Source organism: Nannospalax galili, unplaced genomic scaffold, assembly GCF_000622305.1.
Source record: "Nannospalax galili isolate Female #2095 unplaced genomic scaffold, S.galili_v1.0 scaffold751, whole genome shotgun sequence".
Classification (NCBI taxonomy): Eukaryota; Metazoa; Chordata; class Mammalia; order Rodentia; family Spalacidae; genus Nannospalax; species Nannospalax galili.
The window spans coordinates 5,640,615-5,665,253 of record NW_008331125.1 but is presented as its reverse complement, the minus strand read 5'-3'; the positions used below and the strand labels follow the sequence as shown (position 1 = coordinate 5,665,253).

The 24,639-nt window shown below is 37.2% G+C and overlaps 1 protein-coding gene across 6 annotated transcripts in view; it reads right to left on the bottom strand.

Moving 5' to 3' along the window:
* Window positions 1-24,639, bottom strand: part of LOC103724528 (cAMP-specific 3',5'-cyclic phosphodiesterase 4D-like) — a 754,636-nt gene that overhangs the window by 335,971 nt on the left and 394,026 nt on the right. For all 6 annotated transcript variants that reach the window (XM_029557979.1, XM_029557975.1, XM_029557983.1 and 3 more), the window contains one exon: window positions 11,477-11,598. In XM_029557979.1, the coding sequence (XP_029413839.1) occupies window positions 11,477-11,518 (42 nt within the window). In that variant the 5' untranslated portion in view covers window positions 11,519-11,598. The remainder of the gene's footprint in view (window positions 1-11,476; window positions 11,599-24,639) is intronic.

The following is a 24,639-nucleotide window of genomic DNA, read 5'->3' as shown; positions in this document are numbered from 1 at the left end:
ATAATATAGCCACTATATATTATGGTGATATTTGGTAAATATTCAATAAATGTTGATCACAAATATTATATTGCTAATTATTCATACATAATTTGAAATAGTTTAGCATTTTGTCTTGTACTTCGGTATATATATATATATTTATATATATTTACATATACAAAATATAATAGTGCCCTAATCCATGGAGAATATGTTTAAAGCTCTCTTTTAGATACCTGAAACCATAAATAGTACTGAATCCTATAAGTTCAATGTTTTATCATATACATACATACCTATGAAAAGTTTAAATTACTTACAGTAATCTATTAACAATAATAAAACCGAATAATTGTAACATGCTGTCATAAAAGTTATGTAATTGCACTCTTTCTCTCAAAATATTGTATTAAGATGAATTTAATACAATATTTTGAGAGAAAGAGTGCAATTACATCTTTCCTACTGTGATGATGTGAGCTCAAAGGATGTCTGTGTGATGAGATAAAGTGAGGGGATAGTTTGGTAATTAGATTAATACCTGTTTGGTAGAGGAAGTTTTAAAGTGCTCTTTCTGTTTCTGTTACTTAAATAATTTAAGACCTATTGGTTGTAGTTCTTCTTTGAAATTCTGATAAAATTATGCTGTGAATCCATCTGGACCTGGGCTCTTTTTCAGTCAGAAGGCTTTTTATTATTGTTTCAACCTCCTTATTTGTTACAGAATTGTGCAAGTTGTTGATTGCCTCTTGATTTAATTTTGGTGGTTTGGATGAATCTAGAAATTCTTCCATTTTTTTAAAGTTCTTTAAATTAACGGAGTATAGGTTTTATAAAGAATTCCTTTATAATATTCTAAAGTTCTTTGGTGTCTTTTGCAATGTTTCCCTGTTCATTTCTGATCCTGTTTGGATCTCCTCATCTTTTGGTTAATTGGATTAAGGGTCTGTTGATATTGTTTATCTTACAAAGAACAAAATTTTAACAATGACCAACTTGGAAAAAGATATCCCCAATGATGCAATAGTGGCACTTTTATCTTGGAGGTAACCAACAGTGGTCTACTACACTTAAGACCCACTCAGTAGGAGGGCATTCATGCCTATTAACTGTAAACCTGTCCAAACACCCATGACTGGAGAGGTCATAGATCTCAGAGGAGAACCTACTACCACCACTTTCCTAAACTAATATCATTTCTAACTGTATTCTAAATACTTATCCTTATACCCACAGATAAATGTAGCTCTCACCACTCATCAAAGAAGCATCTTTTTGCAATTACAGATATCTACAACTGGTCAAAATGCAGGAAATAATGACAGTTAGGTGTCCAGTCCAAATTAATACATGCACAGCACAACCTCTAGACTTAGGGCTTAAGATATGTCACAGAAGATGGGAAGGAAAGATTCTAAGAGCCAGAGGACAGAACACCTGATGCTAGGTAATATCATCTAGACATAAGCTGCATCCATGAAATCTCAAGAATATGTTTGCCTAAATGAGAACTGCATTGTGACAGCACCAGGTGACATGCCAACATGGATGGGGGAAATTTCATAAGGCCCCGCCCCTAAATAATGGGCTATAGGTAATCAATGACAGCTGATAAAGGAGAATCAGTTTTCTCCAGGGCTGAGTATCCTGGTAGGTTATCTAGACTCAATTAGTCAGTCCTAAATACATGTACATAGAAGCAACACTAAATAGATTCAGTAGATTATATATATATATATGTATGTATATGTGTGTGTATACATATATGTTCATATATGTAACAGTAACAAAGTATAATTCATGAATTTCAGAGAGTAGGGGGAAATGGGAGGAATTGGAAGGGAGAGAGGAAGAGGTGGAAAGGATATAAATACAGTACTCACATATGTTATTTTCAAAAATGAATTTTTCTAATTGCTGAAATCTTCTTACTGATTCTTGTGACTTTTGGAGATGTCTACCCACGGCACACAAATGATGCCATTCTGTTTTTTTGAAGGGGACTCTTTCTTCCCAGATTTCATGGTGATTGGTGATTGGCTGTCCTGCAACCTTAATAATCCAGTTAAAATATAATACTGTGTCCCTGAATTTTCAGGAAATGTCCCGCCCCTCCTCCAACTCCTCAAGGCTTGGTAAGTCTTGGTTTTGCAGTGTATCTAGCTTCTTCCTTATGGTAAGGGATGGCAAAGCACTGTGTACAGCTATCTGCAGCCCTGAGATTAAACCACAAGATGAATACTTCACCCTAGAATATCTCAATACTTCATATATGAACTTGAAGTTATCTTCCAAGACTCATACAAGTGATGAGACTACATGAAAATAATAATTAATTCATCCATAATTCCCATGCCTTTAAATGTTTGGTGGCATGGTAGCGCCCTTGTCTAAAAACTTAAACCAATATAATCTTAATGGAAATAAAAACCCTTGGTCATGGGAGACAGGAAGTGTTCCATTAAAGGAAAACGTTTTCTCCTGTTATGGGAAAAGATTATACCTTTGGTTCAGTGAAGACAAAATTAAGGTTCATGCCTCCAATGGAGATGTTCCCATGGAATTTTTTCTGCAAAAGGCTGTGTAGATAGTATTTGTTGTAGAAAGAGTTGTACCTTTGAAATGATTGTGTTTAGATTTGAAGTGAGGAATTCCTCCTGGGTCTCAGGGCAGCCAAGAGCACTGACACCAGGCAAGATACAGGATGCAAGGAAACCTGCTTTTCATTACGGGGGTAAGCAAAGCAACAAGGAGTGAATCCGTTACTGAGAAGAAAAAATGCCACAGTGTGTTTATCCTGTAAATGTTAGAAATGACCATTTTTCATATTCAGTCCTAAGTGTTTTCTTTCTGCATTATGACAGCCTTCCATTGTTATATATTGTTTTTGTAAGCTTGGTTGTATGTCAGAGCCTGGAACTGGATGTAATTCAGAAATCTTAGGGAAGAAGAACACCGTCTACACTTGGCACCAAAGTTTAAGCTCACTGCATTACTAAAAGAAAGGCAGGCTTGATATACCTCTGATGAACTGCAGGGTCAACACTCAGGTTTGTCCTCAGAGAGCTACTCCAAATGGCTGTTGTTGGAACATAAAGTGAAAGGATACAGATTTCTTCAAAGCAGAGCCACTCAGAATATTACAACCCTCTTCTCCATCTATCCCAGCCATGTTTAGATAAAGAGAATACTTAAAGAAGCAGTAGAAATAATAACCACAAACATATTGTCCTTCCAAATCCTGGTAAAGAAAACCTCTTTTCAGTTCCATTCCTTGTTAGAAGCCCTACTGAAGCACAGTCAACAAAGATGCAGTGCTCTCAACTTGCCAATCAGCATTCTGTGCATACTTCGGATGGAGATGATGACCATTTGTTAGGTGAAGAACAATTTATTCTTTTCAACATAATGGAAAAATTTACATTAAACCTATTCTGAGAAATACATGACCTGGGAAATACACAGTAATGGACTGAGAGCTGCAAGAACTGTTCCTACTCACAGAGCTCTCCCTTCATTTAGACAGTAAAATAGAGATCATCAAGGTAAAATGCACAAGGTAAGAACTATAAATTAAGGTACAGTGTAATTTCACAAATGTTATTTATTGCTCTAACACAAGTACTTAACTTTGGACTCAGATGACTAGATGTCAATGAACATATTGGTTAATCTTCATTTTTATCTGTTCATAAGCTTATTATATACACATGTATAAATATAATGGGGAGAAGTTAAAAACTATAAACAGATTCAAATTTTGTTTAATTTATAGCATGAAATAATACAAAGAATTATAATGACTAGAAAAAAATCTCGACTAAAGACCATTTCAAATTTTCCATAAAAATCACTGCCTGAAAATCCTGTCAGGAAGTATAAGTTTTTATTTTAACACTTCATTTATTTGGGGTGTGTGTGTGTGTGTGTGTGTGTGTGTGTGTGTAGACGTGTGCCTGCCATAACTCACCATATGGAAGTCAGAGAACAACTCATGGGGGTCTGTTTTCTACTATCACTATATAGGTCCAGGAGATTGACTTCAAGTCAACAGGCTTGGCAGCAGGTCCCTTTTTCCTACTGAGCCATTCTGTGCCCCACCTCCCTTGTCAGGGAGTTGTAACTTTCATCTAATGTGTGTCTCTCTTGCCAATATCTATTCTCATTTTGTTGTTGTTGTTTTTGATACATGAATTGTTTCTGTAAATCAGAACATGCAAATGTTTCCAAATAGACACTACCCACCCACTGTTATGACAGCCTTCCGCTATCTCACTGATTCTCTTTTCCCCGTCCTGACAGTTATTTCATTTGCTTTGGGTGATAGACATGTTCTGATTTCATAAGCAATTTAAGCTTTTTCTTTTCTTAAAATTTTTTTTCAGTCCTTCTATGTGAACATTGTAGGGAATCTCCCATTTTTCCCACAAATCCCTACTTCTTTCACTATTCCTTCAGAGACTATTGTTTTTCAGCAATATCTATGTCTCCCTTGGTTGGAGACATATAATGTTGAAATTGACCCCTGCTAGCAAAGTAATGTTGTATAATGTGCTCATCTAGAAAAAACAAACAAACAAAAAACCCCACACAGGTTGAGCATTTAATATTTTAAAATACATTCAATAAGTAGAGATAAGGATTTCTAAAGTTCGTAGTTTTGTGTTTTAATGAATTTATGGAAAGGATTACTCTTGTTGGCACTGTGGTATTATCGTTTGTTTTGAGTACCTTTAATACATTTATTTTTTAATATTCAGTGAGCCAGATACTTTGTAAAGCTTAAAATGCCAACCTGGAGGTACATTGTGGTATGTTAATTTTGGAACACTCAAGTACCATTTGGAATGCAGCTCTGTGGAATATAACTATTATAGCAAAATCTAACAGTTGGTGAGGGCTTAATAAATGCTGTTTACTGAATTAAACTAGGGATGCTGATGGTTATACCCATGATCAAATTCTTGACACAGAAGCAACAATGCCAAAACAGAAAGCAGATTGCTACAAAAGGATGAAGAGGAAAGAGTAATGGCCAAGAGTGTTTTAAGCTCAGTGTCTTTTTCTTGGTCTCTGTTGTATTCCCAGTTCCAGGTATACTACAAGTGACGTGATTTAGGTGCCAAAAATTGGGAAAGCAGGGTCAGGGCTCTAGCTCCATAACCATTAATCACACTGGACCTTGAATCAGGATTTGTCATTCGCATAACTTAGAGGAGCTTGTGAACTGACAAGAGTCATCTTTTTCAACAATAAAAGTAAAGACACCTTGTTGTTGATCTGTTTGTTTGATGGATAAATTCTGTTGTGAAATTCTTTAAGATTTAAAGGATTTGGTTTAGAACAGAAGAGTACAATAAAGTTGAATGTTGTATAGCATTTTTGGTGGCATTTGTTGGTTTAGTTTGGGTTTTTGTTTGCTTTTACTATGTAATGTGTTTCTGATAGTTTGTTCATTTTACCCTTCAAAAATCATATTAAATTGTGGGAATATTTGATAATGACTCTATTTAAAGTTTTTTCCCTCACACTTCCTCCATCAAGACATATAGATCCAACGTGAAGACCACCACTTAAGGCTTTAGGAACCATTCCCATTTTGCCTTTGAAAGCTCTGATCTTAAAAAAGTAAATAAACTCAATGAATATTTTAAGTCAATTTTAGCAATCAGAACACTTGTTTACTGATAGCTAGTTCAAAGATTTAAAAAGGAACAGCTAACCAAATTTTAAAACTCAAAAATTTGCCTGTAGATGAGAATAAGAAGACTTTATTAGGACAAAAAAATCTAGAAGTAAATATCACTAATATAAAACTCCAATAAATTAGTATGATTTTCTTTAAAAGTTTTCATCTTATCATAGAGAGATACTGCATATAAGGAGCATATAGATTATATTTTATGTATCTTTGGTGTTTGCATTGTTAAGTACAATATGTGCCATTATTTCTTGTTCATAATCATTTGGAATTCAATTCCCACTTGAAATTGTCCTTAAAGGAAATAACACATTACAATATCAGAAAATGTGGAGGTTTTTCTAAGACTGCAATTTAGTGACTAGCACTAGCTACTGGGACAGTCATGTGACATGTGATTGATTTCAAGGCAAATGGCTGCTGATCAGGCTCTATTCTCTCAGACCTCTCTTGCCATATTCACATTCATTTATACTTCGAGCTATTCTTATGCCATTGTTGATTATCTGAGAAAAATTCTTTCAGCTACTCTAAAATAATCTATGTTTCTGCAACAATGAGCATAATTGACAATTAGAACACATTATTCACAGCTAAAATATCTCTACCAAAGAGGATGCACACAACGTGAAGAGCAAATGCGTGGAGATTTGAGAGACAGTGTTTCAGACGCCTTGTGAACAACGGAAGATTATAACAAGTAAACTTCAGGGTGAGGGTGATAGGTTGATGAATTCTAATAACTCATAAATTGTAAATTCAGCTGTTAAGTAGACTTTATGAAGGTAGAGACAATGAATATACTGCTTACATTGGATATCCAGAGCCTATTCAATAGCCACTGAACAGATGTTTGTTGAATTTTGTAAAGTGAAAACAGTCCCTGGAAGTCAGGAATAATGGGCAAAGGAACAAAACCTATAAAGCTACAAGCTCTTAATTCAGTTTGTTACTAACAAGGATCTACCAGGAATATTATTTTGATTTTACTTTTTCCTTTGTGCTTTCCAGAGCATTTTATTACTAGCATCTTCCCTGACCTTCTTTACCTAAGGCGTGGATAGGAGTCAAAGATCAAGGTTTTGACATTTTTTTAATTGGCAGGATACCATGCTGATACAGCTTTTTAACCGTGTACCTTAGAGGGGAATGGATTTAGTAGGAAAATAACACTAATCTGGCAAAGACTCCATTAGTTTTCCTTTGACCATAAAAACCCAAACCAGTCTCCCCAATTGTGAGGAATAGGAAAGACAGGCAGTTTTGCAGTGGCACAAAAGAATGGGTCATTTCTTCTAAATCTTTCTGACCTGTCCTGTCAGGCTGGCACCACTAGAATGAGTTGTAGATGAAATGGCATAAATTATTCACCCTGAGGTTCTCAGGAGAATGACTGCATCCAAAAAAACAATCAGTAATGCAAAGGTAGAATTGGAAAAAAGATTACTCTTTTAAAGAATAAGATAAATTCTGTATACAGGTATTGGACAACATTTTTTAAGTCATGTTTGTAAAGAAGCAATTTTGGAGAACATGCTGGGCACATTTCAACAGGTGGGATCCCCGATCCTGGATTCAAAACTGCCAGTATATTTAGGTAGGCTTTAAATTCAACATTTGAAGAATTTTTCAGATAATCTGTTCCCTGCAAATAGCCAGGGGTTGCATCCAGTTTTTAATAAACACATTGAACAATTCTATCCCAAAGAACAGGGAACATCAAATAAAGACTTCTGGTGAGTGACAAATTTATGTAAATGTACAGCATCAAAAATAATACCCACGTGAAACAGAGGATAATTTCATCAAGAAAATAAAGAACCTATTTGGGCTGATGATATCTCAGATCTCTTCTAACTGGTAGGAAGAACATGACTACAGGACAATTAATACTGAAATCTTATCTAAGATGCTAAGAGATACATGATAAGTCAATATAATTGAACTGATTAATGATGAATTAAAATTTATCCAGTTCATTCACCATGCAAGATATACTAAAATTCATAAGTTCAGAGAATAACAACAATGATATGATAAGGAACCATGCTTTAAAATTTTGAAATATCCTATTTCAAAATATAACATTTATGGAGAATATTAAAAAGTCCTATCCCATTATCTTTACTTTCCTCTTTACCGTGTCTTTACTTTCCTCTCATAACCAACCAAAAAGCAGTGAGACATGGGCTTTAGCAGAAGAGATGAAAGGGTAAAACCAACCACCAAGTCTGAAATTCATAAAGCTCTGAAAAACTAACTCAATCAGTATGTTCACTGACAGGGCAAGGCACTTTGGAAACCTGTGTCATTGGGATGGATGTTACAAACGAGGTATATAAAATAAGCAAAAGGAATAATGACAGAGGAAAAATGTTTATGGCAAAATTAAAATGAGCCTCTAGGTCTCTGAGGAGGTGATGGAAACTTGAAACCATTATAGAGAGTTCTCTAGCATAAACTGTAGAAGATGAAATCAGACTACTTTAACAATTATCCATTTGAAAGAATATGGTTGTCCTTCAGTGTTCATCACAATCCATTAAGTATAAGTATCATGGTGGCTTATTAAAATCATCCTTTAAGAATATCAGATTCTGTTGTAGACTAAATGTTGTGTCTCATCTATATCCAACTCTCAGACTGGAGAGATGACTCAGTGGTTAAGAGTATATACTATTGTTCTTTCAGAGGACCTGGGTTCAGTTCCTAGCCCCTCAGGCAGCTCACAAGGGACACCTGCACACACATGGCATACAGACACTCAGGCACATGCACATACACAAAAATAAAATATTTAAAAAACAATAGATGGGCTGGAAAGATGGCTCACCAGTTAAGAGCACTGGCTGTCCTTATGCAGGATGGGAGTTTAGTTCCCAGCACCCACATGACAGCTAACAATAGTCTGTAACTCCAGTTCCAGGGGATCTGATGTCTTCTTCTAACCTCTGTGAGCATTGCACAACACAGGTACACTAACATACATGCAGGCAATACACTCATATACATAAAATAAAAATAATAGTCAATTTAAAAAATAGATCACCAACTCCCAATGTGAGATATTTGGAGATAGGAGGCTTTGGAGGAAATGAGGGTTTGAGGTCATGGAGAGGGGAACCCACGCTGAGAATAGTGACCTAACAAGAAGAGACTATACTGGCACTGTTCAGTAAGGGGAACTCACTAATAGTGTGACTATGTAAGGACAGTCTGTCCTCGATCTTCTCTTGCATGCTTTACGCAATGATCAGTCTTCATTGTCAACTTGACCAGATTTGAATCACCTAGGAGGCATATCTCTGTGTATGTCTGTCAGGGCAATTTCCAGGGAGCTTCCAGAAGAAAGAGGACCAATCCTGGATGTCAGCAGCACAATACCAAGTTACTGAATGAAAAGAGAGAAAAGAAAGCCAACTGGGCACCAGCATTCAGCTCTCTGCTTTTTTCCTTCTCTTTTTATATTTTATGCATTATTATTATTTTATGTGTATGAGTGTATCACCTGCATGTATGTAATTTCACTCATGTCATGCAATGCTTGCAGAGGCCAGAAGGTGTTGGATTCCCTGAAACTGGAGTTACATATGGTGGTTAGCTGCCATGTGGGTGATGGGAATCAAACCCAAGTTCTCTTCAAAAGCAGCCAGTGCTTTTAACAGCTAATCCATCTCTCCAGACCCTCTGCTCTGACTGTAGATGCAACGTGACCAGCTGCCTCAGCCTTCTGCCACCATGCTTTCTGTGCCATGGTGGACAGTGCCCTCAAACTATGACACATATAAGCCCTTTCTTCCATAAGTTACTGTTTTCAGTTCTTTTGTCATAGCAATGGGAAAAATAACTAATACACCTTAATTCACAGTGACAGATACAGGCCCTAAGAGTAACGTGTGGCAGGAACAGAAACTGCCTTATCCTTTAATGTTTTCAGTCTCATGATTTTCAAATATGATAATGCAGAAGTAAAGAACGGTTAGTTTCTAGATCAAATTAATTATTTAAACTTTCTACGAGAAAAGTAGGAAACAGCTACTTTTGAGAATACAATTTTGGATTCCGTCGTGGCAAAACGTAAGTGGTAGGGGGTGACATGTTAGATCAGGGCAGAATGAACTTTTGAAATTCTAAAGTGTCAAGTTCTTACTAAGCAAAACAGCTGGCTCTTTTCCCTGAGACAGAGTAATCAGCTAGGCAGGAGAGTCACTTAGGTGAAAGCACTCTCTTTGCACCAGTGGATTCTGAGGAAAGGAGAATGCAGAGAAATGAGAGCTCTGCTGTTGACCTGTGGGCAAATGTAAGCAACTCAGATTCTCTTAATCTAGGAAGCTTGAGCCTTTCCAGCAAGATGAAAAAATTTCACATAAAACAAATATAAATAGGAAATCTTCTAGTGTCATTAAGCACTTGTAGTTCCTTAAAGTCATGACTCAGTTAATCATTTGCTTTTAGAATGTTTTTCCTCCAAGAACAGGGAAGTGTTTAATGATATATTTTAATTATCCAGAATGCTCTCTCTTTTGCCTTTATACATTTTTCTCAAATCACATGCCCCTGGAAGTCAATAAAAGGAAGTGTGATATTAGTGGTTTGTTTTCATATTTAATTTATAATAAGAAAACTAAGTAACAGATGTGTTCATAGTTTGGCAATTTGTATGCAGGTCACCCCTATTACAATGAGCAACTATGCATGATGATAAAAAAATTCCAGGCTCAGTGCTCTGACCTTTTATGTTATGCAAATTCCATACAATAAAACACCACCTACTAAAACAAATGAATCTGAACATTCCATCAGTTTGTTGAATTTGGTTGATTGGTTAATAAACTTGGGACTCAAATGATTTGCACACCTCTGGATACAGCTTCATTTTTAAAAGAAATCCCATAAGGGCATACTGTCCTGTCCTCCCCACACACTCATCCTAATTCTACAGAAAGAATGAAAGGCGGCCTTGGGCCATCGTAATAAAATCACAGAATGAAACACAAAGCCTCCCATACTAGAGACATGTGTTTGCATTTGCGGTTTTTCTGAGGTCTTCAGATGAATGGTCCTACGTCACAACCACATCTGTTTGGATGCTTCTTCTCCTTGGGTAAATGAACAAAGAGGCATGTTGTTAAAACTTGCCTGATGGAAATTAAACCTGCTTTTGTCCTTGCCCGGTGCAGCTTTCCTTGAATTCCTCTGCTTATTTATGTATGTGTGCTCTCCTCCCCATAGGGTGATAGAAAAGTAAAATATATCATAATTTGATACCTTAAGGATACTATGCAATTTGAAAGAATGCTTAACTTTGCTTACAGCCCTGAGAAGATTAAAATCAGCAATTGGAGACCTAGGCCAGAGTATACAGCTAAGGGAAGGGTGAAGTTTCAGGATGCAATTGGCTGGTAATTACTTTGAACATATTTCCAATTTATGACTTTTCAAATTTCCAGAAAGTTTAACATTGAAGACATATATTTTTCATTTAATTTTAACTATATATTTGTTTTTTGCTTTCAAATATTGGAGTGTTCGGTATCATATCAAGAGGCTTATATGAATGAATGGGAAGGCATATAAACTGACTGAAAGAGAATTCCCATCAAATGTCACACAGACCACACAGAAAAATAAGTCTTCATTTGTTAAAAAAACTGCTTATAGTTAGAGAACTGAAAGTCAATTGAAGATTCCCACAAACTTAATTCTGACATCACAGTATTAAAATCCAAAGAAAACTAAAAAGTTGCATGTGCAGATTTTTTTAGAAAGGAAATAAAAATAAAAGGTACTTACACTTTTGCTCCGAGAAAGCGAATCACAAGTGTTCCTTTTCATGGTGGAGTTTTAAGTAGCTGAGACACCACTCGTTTCCAATGCCAGTGCTCGCGCTGTAGCAATTATTCACTCAAAAGCAACTGGAATGGTGAAAAAAAGGCAAGGAAATGTTTAATCAAGTATATGATTAACACGTGCTCTTCAAAGTGCTGCCTTGGACTAGGACAGTAATTCTTAAATAATTCATCAGAACAGGCTAAGATGTTGACGTGTTTAAAGCAATAAAAGTATCATAGGCAACATCTCCCAAACAGCTTTTGTTAACTTTAAGTTACAGACTTCAAGCACCATCTGTTCTCCGTTAAATATCTAAGCCTACTTCTTTAGTGACTGAAATAAATAGGTGTGGTAGACACAGTCTAAAGATGCGTGCATGAAGGGAAGACCAGCTGAATTGTGAGATGTACTGATTCTTGATGGGACAACTAGGGACCCCTCAGTTTTTCACTAAGGAATTAGCAAGGTAGCCTTGTCTTTTACTAGGAGAAGATTTCCTACTGAAGGAATAGTATAAGTGTGGCATCACAGCTTTCTCTCTCTCTCTCTCTCTCTCTCTCTCTCTCTCTCTCTCTTTCTCTCGTGTGTGTGTGTGTGTGTGTGTGTGTGTGTGTATGCGTGTGTTACCAATAAATCTCCATAAAAGTAAAGAAAGGCATCCAGGACAGTGTAACAGTGTAGCCACAAAGTAAATTCTATTCTGAACTCCTTAGTTCAAAGAGGTTATAAAGAATGCTTGAGAGGAGTTGAAGGGAGCTTACCTGGTTAAACAATAACTGTTATTCCAAAGATTATTATTAAAGAACAGTTGTCACTTGTACCTAATCTTCACTCACCTGGACACTAGAAAGGAGACTGTTTTGAGGGAAGAGCAAAGTAAACAGCTACCTGTGTTGTGTTCGTTTCTGATACCCCTCTGAATCTGGACATGACTTACATATATGTAGGGTAGACTAGCATGTGGGCCGATTTGCCTTTTGACAAAGAAATTACTCTAGGGTAAAGTGGATGAGGTAAACAGGCTAGACCAAAACACAGACTAACAATGTAGATGTAGGAGGCTGATGTTGTAAGTGTGGACTGTTGGCAGCAAGAGTGTGCAGCCCTATCACTGGATATATTCTAAGCTTCTTTAGGAAACAAGATGTGCCTGAGGTTTAGGGAAAAAGAATAGTGGAAATCAAGATCTAAAGGAGTTGGCTTTGATAAAATGATTGAAAATATCAAAGTACAAGACAGTATGAATTATAAATTGAAAATGGAAGTAAAGCAAAATAACTGTTTAAAAAATAGTAATCTACCTAAGGAACTATTGGCCATTAATTGCTATTGGGATGGGGAGAATCAGTCTCAGTTAAGGGTAAGACCCTTGGTAGGTTGACTAGGGTCCAGTGGATGGATCCACATCCAAAGGCATATGGGGACACAAGTTTGACTCTATAGGCCTTGATATATGAAAGTGAGTGAGAGATATCACAGGGATATAAATGGGAGAGGGGAATCTAAATTTGATCAAAATATATCATACAAAATTTGCAAAAATTCATAAAAATCCCCTCCCAAAATACTAATCCAAAGCAGGGAGACCATAGGGAGTACAGCAGAGCTGTGGCCCCAGCATATGGCTAGCCATCAGCAACAAAGGAGTCTAGAGTCCAGCAATACCAGTCAACAGTGACCTTCACCAAGCTCTCCAGGAGCCCATAGCAGGACACTCTCGAGGCTGAAGAAATTTGCTGAAATCATATGTGAGTCACTCTCTGGATATTTTTGAAAATCAAAATGAGATACTTTTAGGAAAGTCAAAGAAAGGTCCCTTAACAGCAAGGTAGAGATAGCAAAAGAGAATGGACTTTATTATTGCTAAGAATATTCCCAAATGCATCTTGGGGACCTCAAAGTTATGAAAGGATAAAACCTTTTTTTAGCTTGTTGAAAATTATTGCCTAAAGGTAAGAGAAAAACACATTATCCAATGTGAGTTTCTAGGGAAGAAAATCATCATTTCTTTTGAGTATGTGTGGTGTTTTGTTGTTGTTTTTAAGAGAGGAAGGTTTCAATAGAGGAGCTAATCCATAAAGGAAAAATGCTCAGCTCATATGCCTCCAGGAATTTAGTCACCTTTATGATCAGTTATGGTATTCATCATCTAGTAATTTCTCAGAAAATATGGAATTATGCTATTCATTTCATTTGAGAAGTGGATTAAATAGTTTTACTATGAGCTAAATATTCTATGCCTAGGGAGAGAAAACATCTAGATAATGGCTGTGGGAAGCTTACACATTATCAGGGAGAAACTCATTGGAAATATTTAATTATTCATTTGGTGTGTAATGAGTACCCTTGGGGGCAACCATGAAGCAGTTACCCACAGTGAGCTAGTGAATCAATGGTTTCAAATTAACAAATCAGTGAAATCAGAAAAATAATGAATTTGACATGGAAAGGTTTGCTGAATTAATCAAGTTTTTTTTTTAACAAATTTGACTTGAAAGCTTTTAATGCCATCATTAAGAGATACTTTCCTATAGGAATTTATAACAGTAATTTGAGTAAGCAAATAAATTTAGTTAAAAACCAACTTTTGATGATATGGGCCTTTTCCATCTGGCTAAGCAGCAGCCTGGCCTTCACAAAAGAGTGTGGCCCTGGGAACCCAATAGGCTTGGCTTTCAGCCCTCAGCTGGCTTTTTGTATAGCCCTAAATGACTTGACATGTCTGCAAAAAAGATACTTGAGTGTGAATGAGGTGATGTGTAGAAAGCAGTGTCTAGGAAACCACTTGGCCTGTAAGAGATGGGTGGCACTATCAGCATCATCATCACTACCACTACATCTTTCTCTGAGCATCAAAAGGTAAGCAAGGAACTGGAGAGATGGTTCAGCAGTTAAGAGTACTGCCTGCTCTTGCAGAGGACCTGGGTTTGATTCCAAGTACCCACATGGCCCTAACGACCATCTGTAACTCCAGCTGTAAGGGATCCGATGCTTTCTTCTGACCTCCGTGGGCATTGCATGACACTGGTGCACATACATACATGCAAGCAATATACTCAAACACATAAAATTAAAATAAAATATTTTTAAAAGGCAAGCAATAACAAAACCAGTTCTTATTTTTGCTCCTAAAATGTCTGAACTTCCACAAATAAAACATACCAATGCCAATTTCAATTAAGCTTTAGTGAATCATTTATAAGGATCTCAGGAGACAGTAGACTAAGATTGGGATCATTTAAAGAGAGTTTGATAAAGATGATTTGAGAGGATGTGGGTAGGGTACAGAGATCCAAAAAGACAGTTCAGTCTGTGTAGCAGACAATGGTGGAATTGTACAAACTAAGTTCAAGGGGCAAGCAGAAGGATGGATGCCAATACCTAGAGGAAGGGAACCTTGCAGAGCAGTCTTCTTTGACACAGCAGGAAACTCTCTGGAGCACAGCCTGGAAGGAAGGCAGTGAGGGAAAGCACGTGACCTCATACCATCCCCCCTCTGATCTGCTGCCAGGACTCCCCACCAGCCAAATGCAACTGAGCCAGAGGGCAAAGAATGCCGATGTACTTTTCATCCGTCAGCCTTCCAGGACAGAAAGCTCTTAGAGTAGGGCAGGGATGAGAGAAGAGCTGCAGGCAAAATAGATGTGCTGCCCAAATATGTCTGAAATCTGGCTGTAGGACTGCAATTTTTCTGCTACCTCATTCCTTGTAAGAAAAATACCTACCATTTATCTCAATAACCCTGCAATGTATATATTGTTAATATATTACCCTATTGTACAAAAGAAGAAATCGGCTCCAAAGAGTGAACTCGATCACCCAGTACATTACAGAATCAGGAATCAAATCTGATTAGCCTACATCCATGGTTTGTGTTTTAGTCTACATAGCCACAATTCTGCTGCTAGCATGAACCAATGCATCTTAATTATCAACAAGAGGTAATCAGTGCAAATATCAAAGCTGTGCCCATAACAAACAATGCTTGATAAAAGGCTGACTCTCTGAGAGGCAGTTATCTGAGCCCCTACAGATCCTCCGTTGGCAAAGATAATGCAGTGAGACAGAAGAAAATGTGTCTCTCTCTAGGTACACTAAAAAGGAAATCAGGCACTGGGAACACGGGCACATGTGATTCAACTATGACAGACATGTCCACGTAAACCTTAATTAGGAAGGAGGAAGAGCTCACTCCTATAGGGGAAAATACTTTAGAAATAACAATGAAGAGGCAGGTTAGATAAACTGTGATGGAACATTCAGAACAGGAACCTGAGCCTGTCACCTGGATAAATTGTGCAACTTAGAATAAGGATAAGTCTTAAGACAGGTTCATTCCCAGAGATAAAGGCTTTGACGTCTATTACTATATCCATACAGAAGCTCTGTGATATTGCGGAAAAATCCCACGATCAGCTGCTTTCTTCCCTGTAATGTGGAGATAACAATATTCTTCCAGCCCACCTCAGAGGATTCTTCTAGGAATTAATTAGATAATATCTGAAAAAGTTTCTATAACAGTGGTGGCGCATGCCTTTAATCCCAGCACTCGGGAGGCAGAGGCAGGCGGATCTCTGTGAGTTCAAAGCCAGACTGGTCTATGCAGTGAGTTCCAGGACAGCTGGGGCTACAGGGAGAACCTGTCTTAAAAAGACAAAAAACAAAAGACAAACAAAAAATTATAACTCTTTTCATTTAAACAGGAAGTGTGTCAATGTTTGATGGCATTCAATCATAAGAGTGAAAGAGGCTTTCAATTACCTTCAAATATCAGGCAAGCTACTAGATATGTTTCATGTATTTAAGAATTTCCTATTTTTATCTTCTGGAACTAGCATCTTTTTCTTCTATAGAGTAATTTCAGCTTATGTAATGATTGCTAAATAATAAAGCCATGCCAATGCATTAATTTAAAAAACACAATTGAGCCCCCAAATGGCAGATGCTAAGCTAAGCTGCCTTTTTTTTTTTTTTTTTTTTTTTGGTGTTTTTGAGACAGGGTCTCCCTGTAGCCACAGTTGGACAGTTGACCTGGAACTCACTATGCAGAGCAGGTTGGCCTTATCTATCTCAGATATCTGTCTGCCTCTGCCTCTCAAGTGCTAGGATTAAAGACATGCACCGCCATATTTGGTAATACCAAATATGTTTTAAGGGAGAAAGAGGTGTTCAGGAGTTCTACATATGAATGATTAAGTACTTAATTAGATATGTCTCTAATTTCTTCTTTTCCTCTTCATCAAACTATGAAAAACTGCTGGATCAAACAGAAATAAAACTGAAGTCAAGCTGATCCCGTCTTCCCTTGATGATATTCCTTTGTGGGAGTGGGGAGGAGCAAGAATGGGAATCAAACCCAGGTCTTGTACACATTGTAAGTAACCACTCTACCACTGGGCTAGTTCCCTTGATTAGATTCTTATAGGAAGAAAAAAATCGTAGATATAGCACAGAAAAATAAGGTATCCTTGTTATAAAAGGCAGGCCATTCATACAATTTAGACAGGCTCAGTTCATCCAGGTTTAACCACCAAAGAATATGCAGGTAAGAAACTAGGAAGGGTGATCGGTGCAAGAACTAAATATTCAAAAGTTAGTTAAAAGAAGTATGTGGAAGACAATAAAAAATTTTCATGGAAAAGATTAAATTGTTGCTTTATCTTAAAGTCCACTAGTCTTCCCTTCCCATATAGAAGGTAGATAACTGGAGCATTTGTTCCAGATGGCCCCCATTAAGATATGGTAGCGACAAAGGAAGAAAGTACCTGAGATATCTTCATATCATCTACAATTTTAAGAGAAACTACATCTTAGTCTAACAACTGAGGTTTCCTGATTTTTTACAATTTCTCTCTTTTCTCCGGGTGCCAATGTCACTCAGTTAGGCTCCCGTTCAGGGCTCTGGAATCTGAGGTCTACAGAGCTCCAGGTACACAGAAAATCATCCATGAGTGGGGAAAATGAGGAATCTGCCTAAGATCACAGAGCTGCCTAGGACAAGGCAGGAAGAAGACTGAAGCCCTTGTACCGCACACCAGGATCTACTGTTGAGCGGATGGCTCTAAAACTAGTTCCACAACTCAAGAGGCGCCACACAGCCTTCACGGCAGAGTTCAACTACTTGGTTACTGATGCAGACAGAGCGGTTGGTCTGCAACAGAGGACAAACCAGATTTTATCAGGTTTCAGTTCAGGCTCTGCAGGGGCTTCTGCAAGGCCAAGTGATACAGTCAGCCAGAAGACTCAAGTTTTTTTTGTTTTTTTGTTTTTTTGATGTTGTTGTTTTTAATGCACAATTTAATTGGACTTACTTATTCTATTCCCCAACACCACTCCTCCACTGGAGCTACACAGGTTGTTTCTACTATGAGCCCCACGTTCATGCACGTAAATTCATCTTTTCAGCTTTCCGAGCTGTTTCTCCTTATGGTCCTGCAAAAGGCCTTGCCCTCTGTCAAGTTCCTACTGCTCCAAGTCACACAGGCTTGTACTTTGAATTCCAACAATGAAGAACAAATTGTACCATAAAATTGTCTAAAATTTTCCTGTTTTAACTTTTTTCAGATTTAATCGATGCTTCTTCAATTGAAACTTGAATATGGTACCTTGCAAGGCCTCTTTCATACTACAATGTGCAAGGTGATTGATTGTAAATGCAGGTTCCTTAAGGTTGGAAGTAACTCATCATCACTCTTTTGACTTTTCCATAGTATTGACATAGTCTTGACTATTTTACCAAAACTTAAGAGAACACAGTAAAAAGTAAAACTACAAACCCATAAGAAAAACATTGAAATTTAAGTTAATAAGTAGGATGCTGGGCATGGTGGCACACACATTTAATCCCAGCACTTGGTAGACCTGGTTTACATAGTGAGTTCCAGGCCAGTGGGTCTACAGGGAGACTCTGTCTCAAAAAGACCAAAAAAAAAAATAGTAAGTAGGAATTTTACAAAATTACTGCAAACTCTAGAACATAGTCAATCTCATTATCAAAGAATTTAAAATCTCAAAATTTCTATTTCCCTTGTCTATGAGTTGGTAAAGTTATATTTAATAAAACCCTGGATAATGGTATATATGTAGTTAAATGTATATTTCATATATTGCTTATAGGTTTTCAGATGAAATAAATTCTTTGGAAGGAAGTTCCTAATAAAACCAAAAGGCTTTAATGTTATTATACACTTTTATACAATAATTCAGGAAGTAAATTGAACTATGAAAAGTGATTTGTATGCAAAAGCATTTTGGAATTAGTACTTGCAATAATGAAAATGTAGAAATAATTTAGATATCTAATTATAGGAGAATAGCTAATTAAAATGTGCAAATCCTCCTAATTCATGATGCAGACAAAAATATATTTTACACATTATTTTAATTACATGAGAAACTGCTTGTGCTGTAATGTCAACTGAAAAAGGAATCAGTAGAGCCGTGGATATAATTCAATGATAGAGTGCTTACCCAGCATGTGTAAGACCCTGGGTTTCATTCTCTCTCTCTCTCTCTCTTTCTCTCTTTCTTTCTTTCTTTCTTTCTTTCTTTCTTTCTTTCTCCACACACACACACACACACACACACATACACACACACGACAAGGGAAGGAGGAAGAGAGAAGGGAAACAGAGAAGAAAAATCCATATGAAAGTTTCATATACAGTAGTATTCTAAAAATTATACACGGAAGAAAAGCTGGAATGAGCTATAACAAAATATTAGCGCTTGCATATATGTTCTATATTATGGTTCGTTCTGTTTTGTTTCTGCATTTCTTTGCTTTTACAAATTATCAGCATTTTGAAAAAAGCACTTAAATGTTAGATGAAATGAAAGTACTTGCATGACTATAAGTCATTAACCATCCCTTCCTACTTTGGAGTATAACTGAGAGTGGTAACTTCAGTTTATATGATTGTTCTGGGGGCTTGTCAGATTGTTCACTGAAGCACTTGAGTGAATATAAAACAATAACTACTCTTCCTACTTGTGACTATAACCAAATGTGTTAGGTTCCATTTATATGATTATTCTGGGGGGGCTGTTAAATTGTTTGTTCATTTCTTCATTTGCTTGCAAATGCCCAAGTTTTTATTTCCCATGCAGTGTTGGGATTTGTCTTTGGAAATCTATAGACTAGGAAGGTCTTAAATAAAAAGAGAGAGTCAAAATTAAGTTCTCTCTCACTAATGCTGTTATTTACACACCTTGTTGGGTGTCAACCAAAGGACAATCTCCCATTTTCCTCTGGCTCTTGTAACACAAACTATCACAGGAAGATCTTTGGGCTTGACTTCATCTAAAAAATCAAACGGTTGTGGTAGTCCCCCTGTGCTAGTTTCCACTAGGACAAAATGACACAAATACAAAGGCAAATGCAAAGAGAACCAAATTAGCAAGTGAGAGAATTAGGTTTTATGGATCCATAGGATTCAAATCTACAAAATACTTTTCTACGCTTATACTTTGGAAAAAAATGCGACATGGGAGGGAAAGTTTAAAAATATTCACTGCTGTATTCCGTCCTCTGTTTTCTCTAACTCTAATGAGTCCTTTGACTCAAGTTCTAAATATGATAATAGTCTCTCTTTTCATAAGAAAATCAGAAAATCATCCCTTATAACGCTGTTCTCTCTCTTTCTCTCTTTCTCATTCTGTCCTTCTCCACAATGAAGTTCTTTCAAAGACTCTGTTGCCTTTCTCATCCACTGCCCCAACTTCTACCTCTTAACCAAATGCACCCCAGTTTTGCTCTGTCTTTACTTTCTCTATAAAGCTTAGACTTTTGACAAAGTCCACAAATTCTGAATAGCTGTTTCAGGGTAGCATTGTTTTTCTAGAAACTTTCTCCTCTGTCTTCTGTAATACCACTTGACTGACTCTCCATTTGCCTGTATTACTTCTTAAGTTCTTTTGTACATATTAATTATACATGATGATGGGTTTCATTATAAAATTTCATAATATATATTTTGATCATATTCACCCATTATACGGTCATCCCTCCTCCACTCCCACTCACCCCTTCCCCTTCCCACAGTTCCTTGTCTGCAGCTGTTTCGCAGGGTCAGCTGCTCTTTACAGCTTCTGAAGTATGAGCCACATTATTTTTGTTCTTGATCAGTATTTCCCAAACACTATTGCCCACTCAAAATTTACCAAGGAAATCTATAAAATTCATATTCCTGACTGTTCACTAATGAGTCAGGGCCTCCAAAAAATATCCAGAAATTTTCTTCTGACCACGTCCATAGATAATCATCATGAAGAATATAGGGCACCAAAATGTTGGCCAGTGCTTGAGAACCTCTGTTTTGCATCATATTCTTGGAAAACCCTTCTGTTTTCTGTTTCATTGATTGCCATATGTATGATAATAATACCCACATACATAGTTCATACCCTGACTGCTCATCAGATTCATATTCATGTCTGTCAGGCACCTTACTTGAAATATCTATAAGCATCTGAAATGCATTTTCTCCTCTTTCTCTCCATCTCTCTCCCACTCAGCTGATGATACAACTTGTCCACGCTCTTCATTCTTCTCATGCTTGAACCTTTCTCATTTCTTTCTCATCATCATCTACAGTCTATGACCCAATCCTACTGAAATACCTTGCAAATCTTTCATCATGACTCTGTTCCAGATATTTATCTACACTATTTCAAACACCTTCTAATCAGTCTTGTAGTTAACACTACCTTCTTTAAGTTGATCCTTAAAAATCTCTGACTATGCCATAACATCTAAATCAGTTTCTTTCAAATGGTAAGTAGGAGCCACCACATCTTCTGCTGAAGAGCCACCTCGTGCCCTCTATACACCATGTTCATAACATGGACCATTCATGAAGTGAATGAACCACTTGCAGCTTCTTTTTTATTATAGTTATTCATTTATGTTTATACTTGTGTGAGTGTATGCATGTCATGGGGTGTGTGTGTGTGTGTGTGTGTGTGTGTGTAAGTTAGAGGATGGCTTGGTATATATGGTATATCAAGGTGTTGTTTCTCTTTTTCTACCGTGTGGGTGCCAGTAATTGAATTCAGGTTGTCAGACTTGGGGGCAAGGGTCTGAACCATCTCTATGGCCTCACTTCTCGAAGCTTCTTGCACATGATACACGATTTCACACCTCCATGTCCTTGTTTTGAATTTTCCCCTCTTCTTCTCCTCTATATCTGCATCTTTCTTTATTTGACTATACCTGCTTCAAGATGAGACCCAGAAGTCATTTTTTCTTGAAGCTTCCTGATTCTCTCAGGAAGTCTACTGCCAGCCTGAGTCAAGGCCCTCTTTCTTTCCATCATGCCTCTTGAATACTCCTAGGAACAAATTTACTGAATTACATAGAAACAGTCCACTTACCTATATGTCAATGCTACCCATACCCTGTAATCCAAGTCCCTCTAGGGAGCAAAACATTGCATGCCTATATAGATAATTACCATATGAAATATGCTCAATAAACATTTACTGAGATCTGCTTAATTGAATTGTTTCCCTTCACTAGAATTATGGGAAGGAAGTACATTTTGTCTCTCAACTTAAAAGAATGAATCTTTTTCTTTGTAGTTTACTTCTACACTAAGACATTATCTTATTCCCTTCTCTTCTCCTTAAATGATAACAGCAATCCTTCTTACTTATTCATTCACCAGACATTTTATAAGGCACTTGTGATATGCAATGAGCTATGCTAGTGTCCAGGGATGCAAAGATAAATATTTTAAAATCTCTCTCCACGAGGAGCTCACAGTTGGGTGGGGAGGGGCAACAAACAGAACAATAACACTAAGTTCTCTGACAGCTCAGAATAGCTGGTGTGGGACCTCCAGGAGGCAGCAAGTGATTCATACCCTTAATGGCTTCAAAGCCTATTCTGTGTTATTCTGCTCTTGTGAACACTTTGAGTTAAGTTATTCAAATGCCATTTCATATAGTGATGTTGTTCCCCAAGCAGAAGGAATGGAATATGAAAGGAGACACTGGTAGTCCTCTCCATCTCCTTGGTGTGTCTGGTTAAACCTCTGCCCCTGCCCCAGAGGTGGCTGGAGAATCCCACGCACAGAAACTGTGCTGTTAAATGACATTCCATGAAGAAGTGTGAGCAGTCACAATTATGTAAGAGAACATAAGCCACTTTTGACTTCAGAACAAATTTATTATAAAATAATTGATGTTTCAGAAAGTAAAAGTACATCATTTGACTCCCAAGGTAGCCTAATTCTTACTTCCAAGGGTATAGAAATGCCAAAGCACCACTGCTTTCAATACTCATTTTGACCAACATTTCAAAAAGGTCCAGCTGAGTCATTTAGCAGCAAATCAATCACATGCCCTTCCAGGATTCCATGTTTATGGTCTCCCTGCCCCCCACCTGACATAATTGCAGCTATCTAAAGCATAATTCTTCATCCTAAAAACAAAGCTAGTGCCCTTCTAGTTCATCTCTCAGAAGCAGGGCCTGTTGTTTGATGGCATTCTGCTTTGGCCTTAGCTTCAGGCCATACAGAAATAGTTACAACAAAAGCTTGCTTTCAACAGCTTTTCTAACCACGTCCCTCCCACCGCTTTATTATGGTGCCCTTCCAGGCCTGGGCAGTGGGAGGTGACTAGAGCAGTTCTGTCCTGTGAGTCATAGGCAATATGTTGTACAGTCTGCTGACCTGAGGCCCCGTATGGAAGGAGCCTCTGCGATGTGTCATCACCAACTAAGTTATAATGGATCCATTGAGAGTCTCTGGATAAAAAGCCCCAAGTCACTAAGATGAAAAACAAATAATATCAAGATGTTCCCCATAAAAAAAAATCTCTGGTTCAGGCTGCAACAAAAGGTGAAGTTCATGGAAGCATTGTGGTTTTTCAGTTTTACACTATTTTTTTCTGTCTCATATCAGGTTAAAGAATTCTGATCATTTGAATACTTGCAAATTTGAGAAGTTTTGCAATGGCACTGTGATGCACACTCAGACTGGCATCTGCAAGTCATACCCTGCAGTCATGGTTGCTGCTTCGTGACAACAGCTCAGTACAAAAAATCATGTTCCATTCTGCCTCTTTGATGAAACAAGAAATCATTAGGGGACAGATTGATGTTGGATTGGGAGATGGGACAGATTGATACAGAGACTGAGAAAAATAGTCCACATCATGGATCCTGGATTCATCTGTGTCATGCTATCAAAGCAAAATGATCATCTTAAATACTACCTAGCCAAGCTTTTCCTAAAGTTATTTTCAATCAGAATTCTCCCTAGTTCTTCAGTTGTTTCTACTTTTCTGTCAGCAATGAACACTAACTTTATTTCCTGAAATGCCTGCATTGTAAAAGTTTCCCTTAAGAAAACGGAAAAGGAAATTGTTTTTAAGACCTGATAATATATTGGTTTAAACTATTTGGGTTACAATGAGGACTTGAAGGGAACAATCAGAGTCAAAGGTAAAAAGAAACCAAAGGAGTTAAGCTTTCCTAGCACCAAGTAACTAGAAAGGAAGCCTCAAGTTATCATTCCTCACTGATTAACAGTTGCTACCCAAGAAGCTATTTCCCACAGACTGCACAAACAAAAGTAAAGCAAGGCATGGAAATGAAGACATTCAATGTTAATTAAAGGAAACATAAACAAGGAGACAAACACAACCAGGAAACTAAAGACTAGAAGTAGAAACCCAAACAGCAGTTCTCTGCCTCTTAGGAAGCAAGAACTCCATTAGCGTTGTTGCAAGAAAAGAAGCCCACTGTGGAAGTGTTGTTAACATCCTGACAGACTGAATACTGTAGACACCCTTAATGTTAGCTGGATTCAAGATGCAAGTTTTATTTCATGGGAAAGCTTCGGCTTAAAAATGTTTTAAAAATTATAGAAGAAAAGAAATTGCACAAAGAATTTGGATTTAATTCTTATTTACCATTTTAACAGTTTATTGTGCTTCTTAAAGGTAATAGGGAAGAAATTGAGGCTGTCTGAGGGCAGGAACTGTAAAATTAATCTTCTTATTTTCAGCATACTTTTCCATCTTTCTTATTTGGGTATATGTGATAGATAAAATCTATTAAACTCCTTTAATATACCTTTTTCTTAATGTTTTCATTCTTATGATCAGATTCTGTAGAA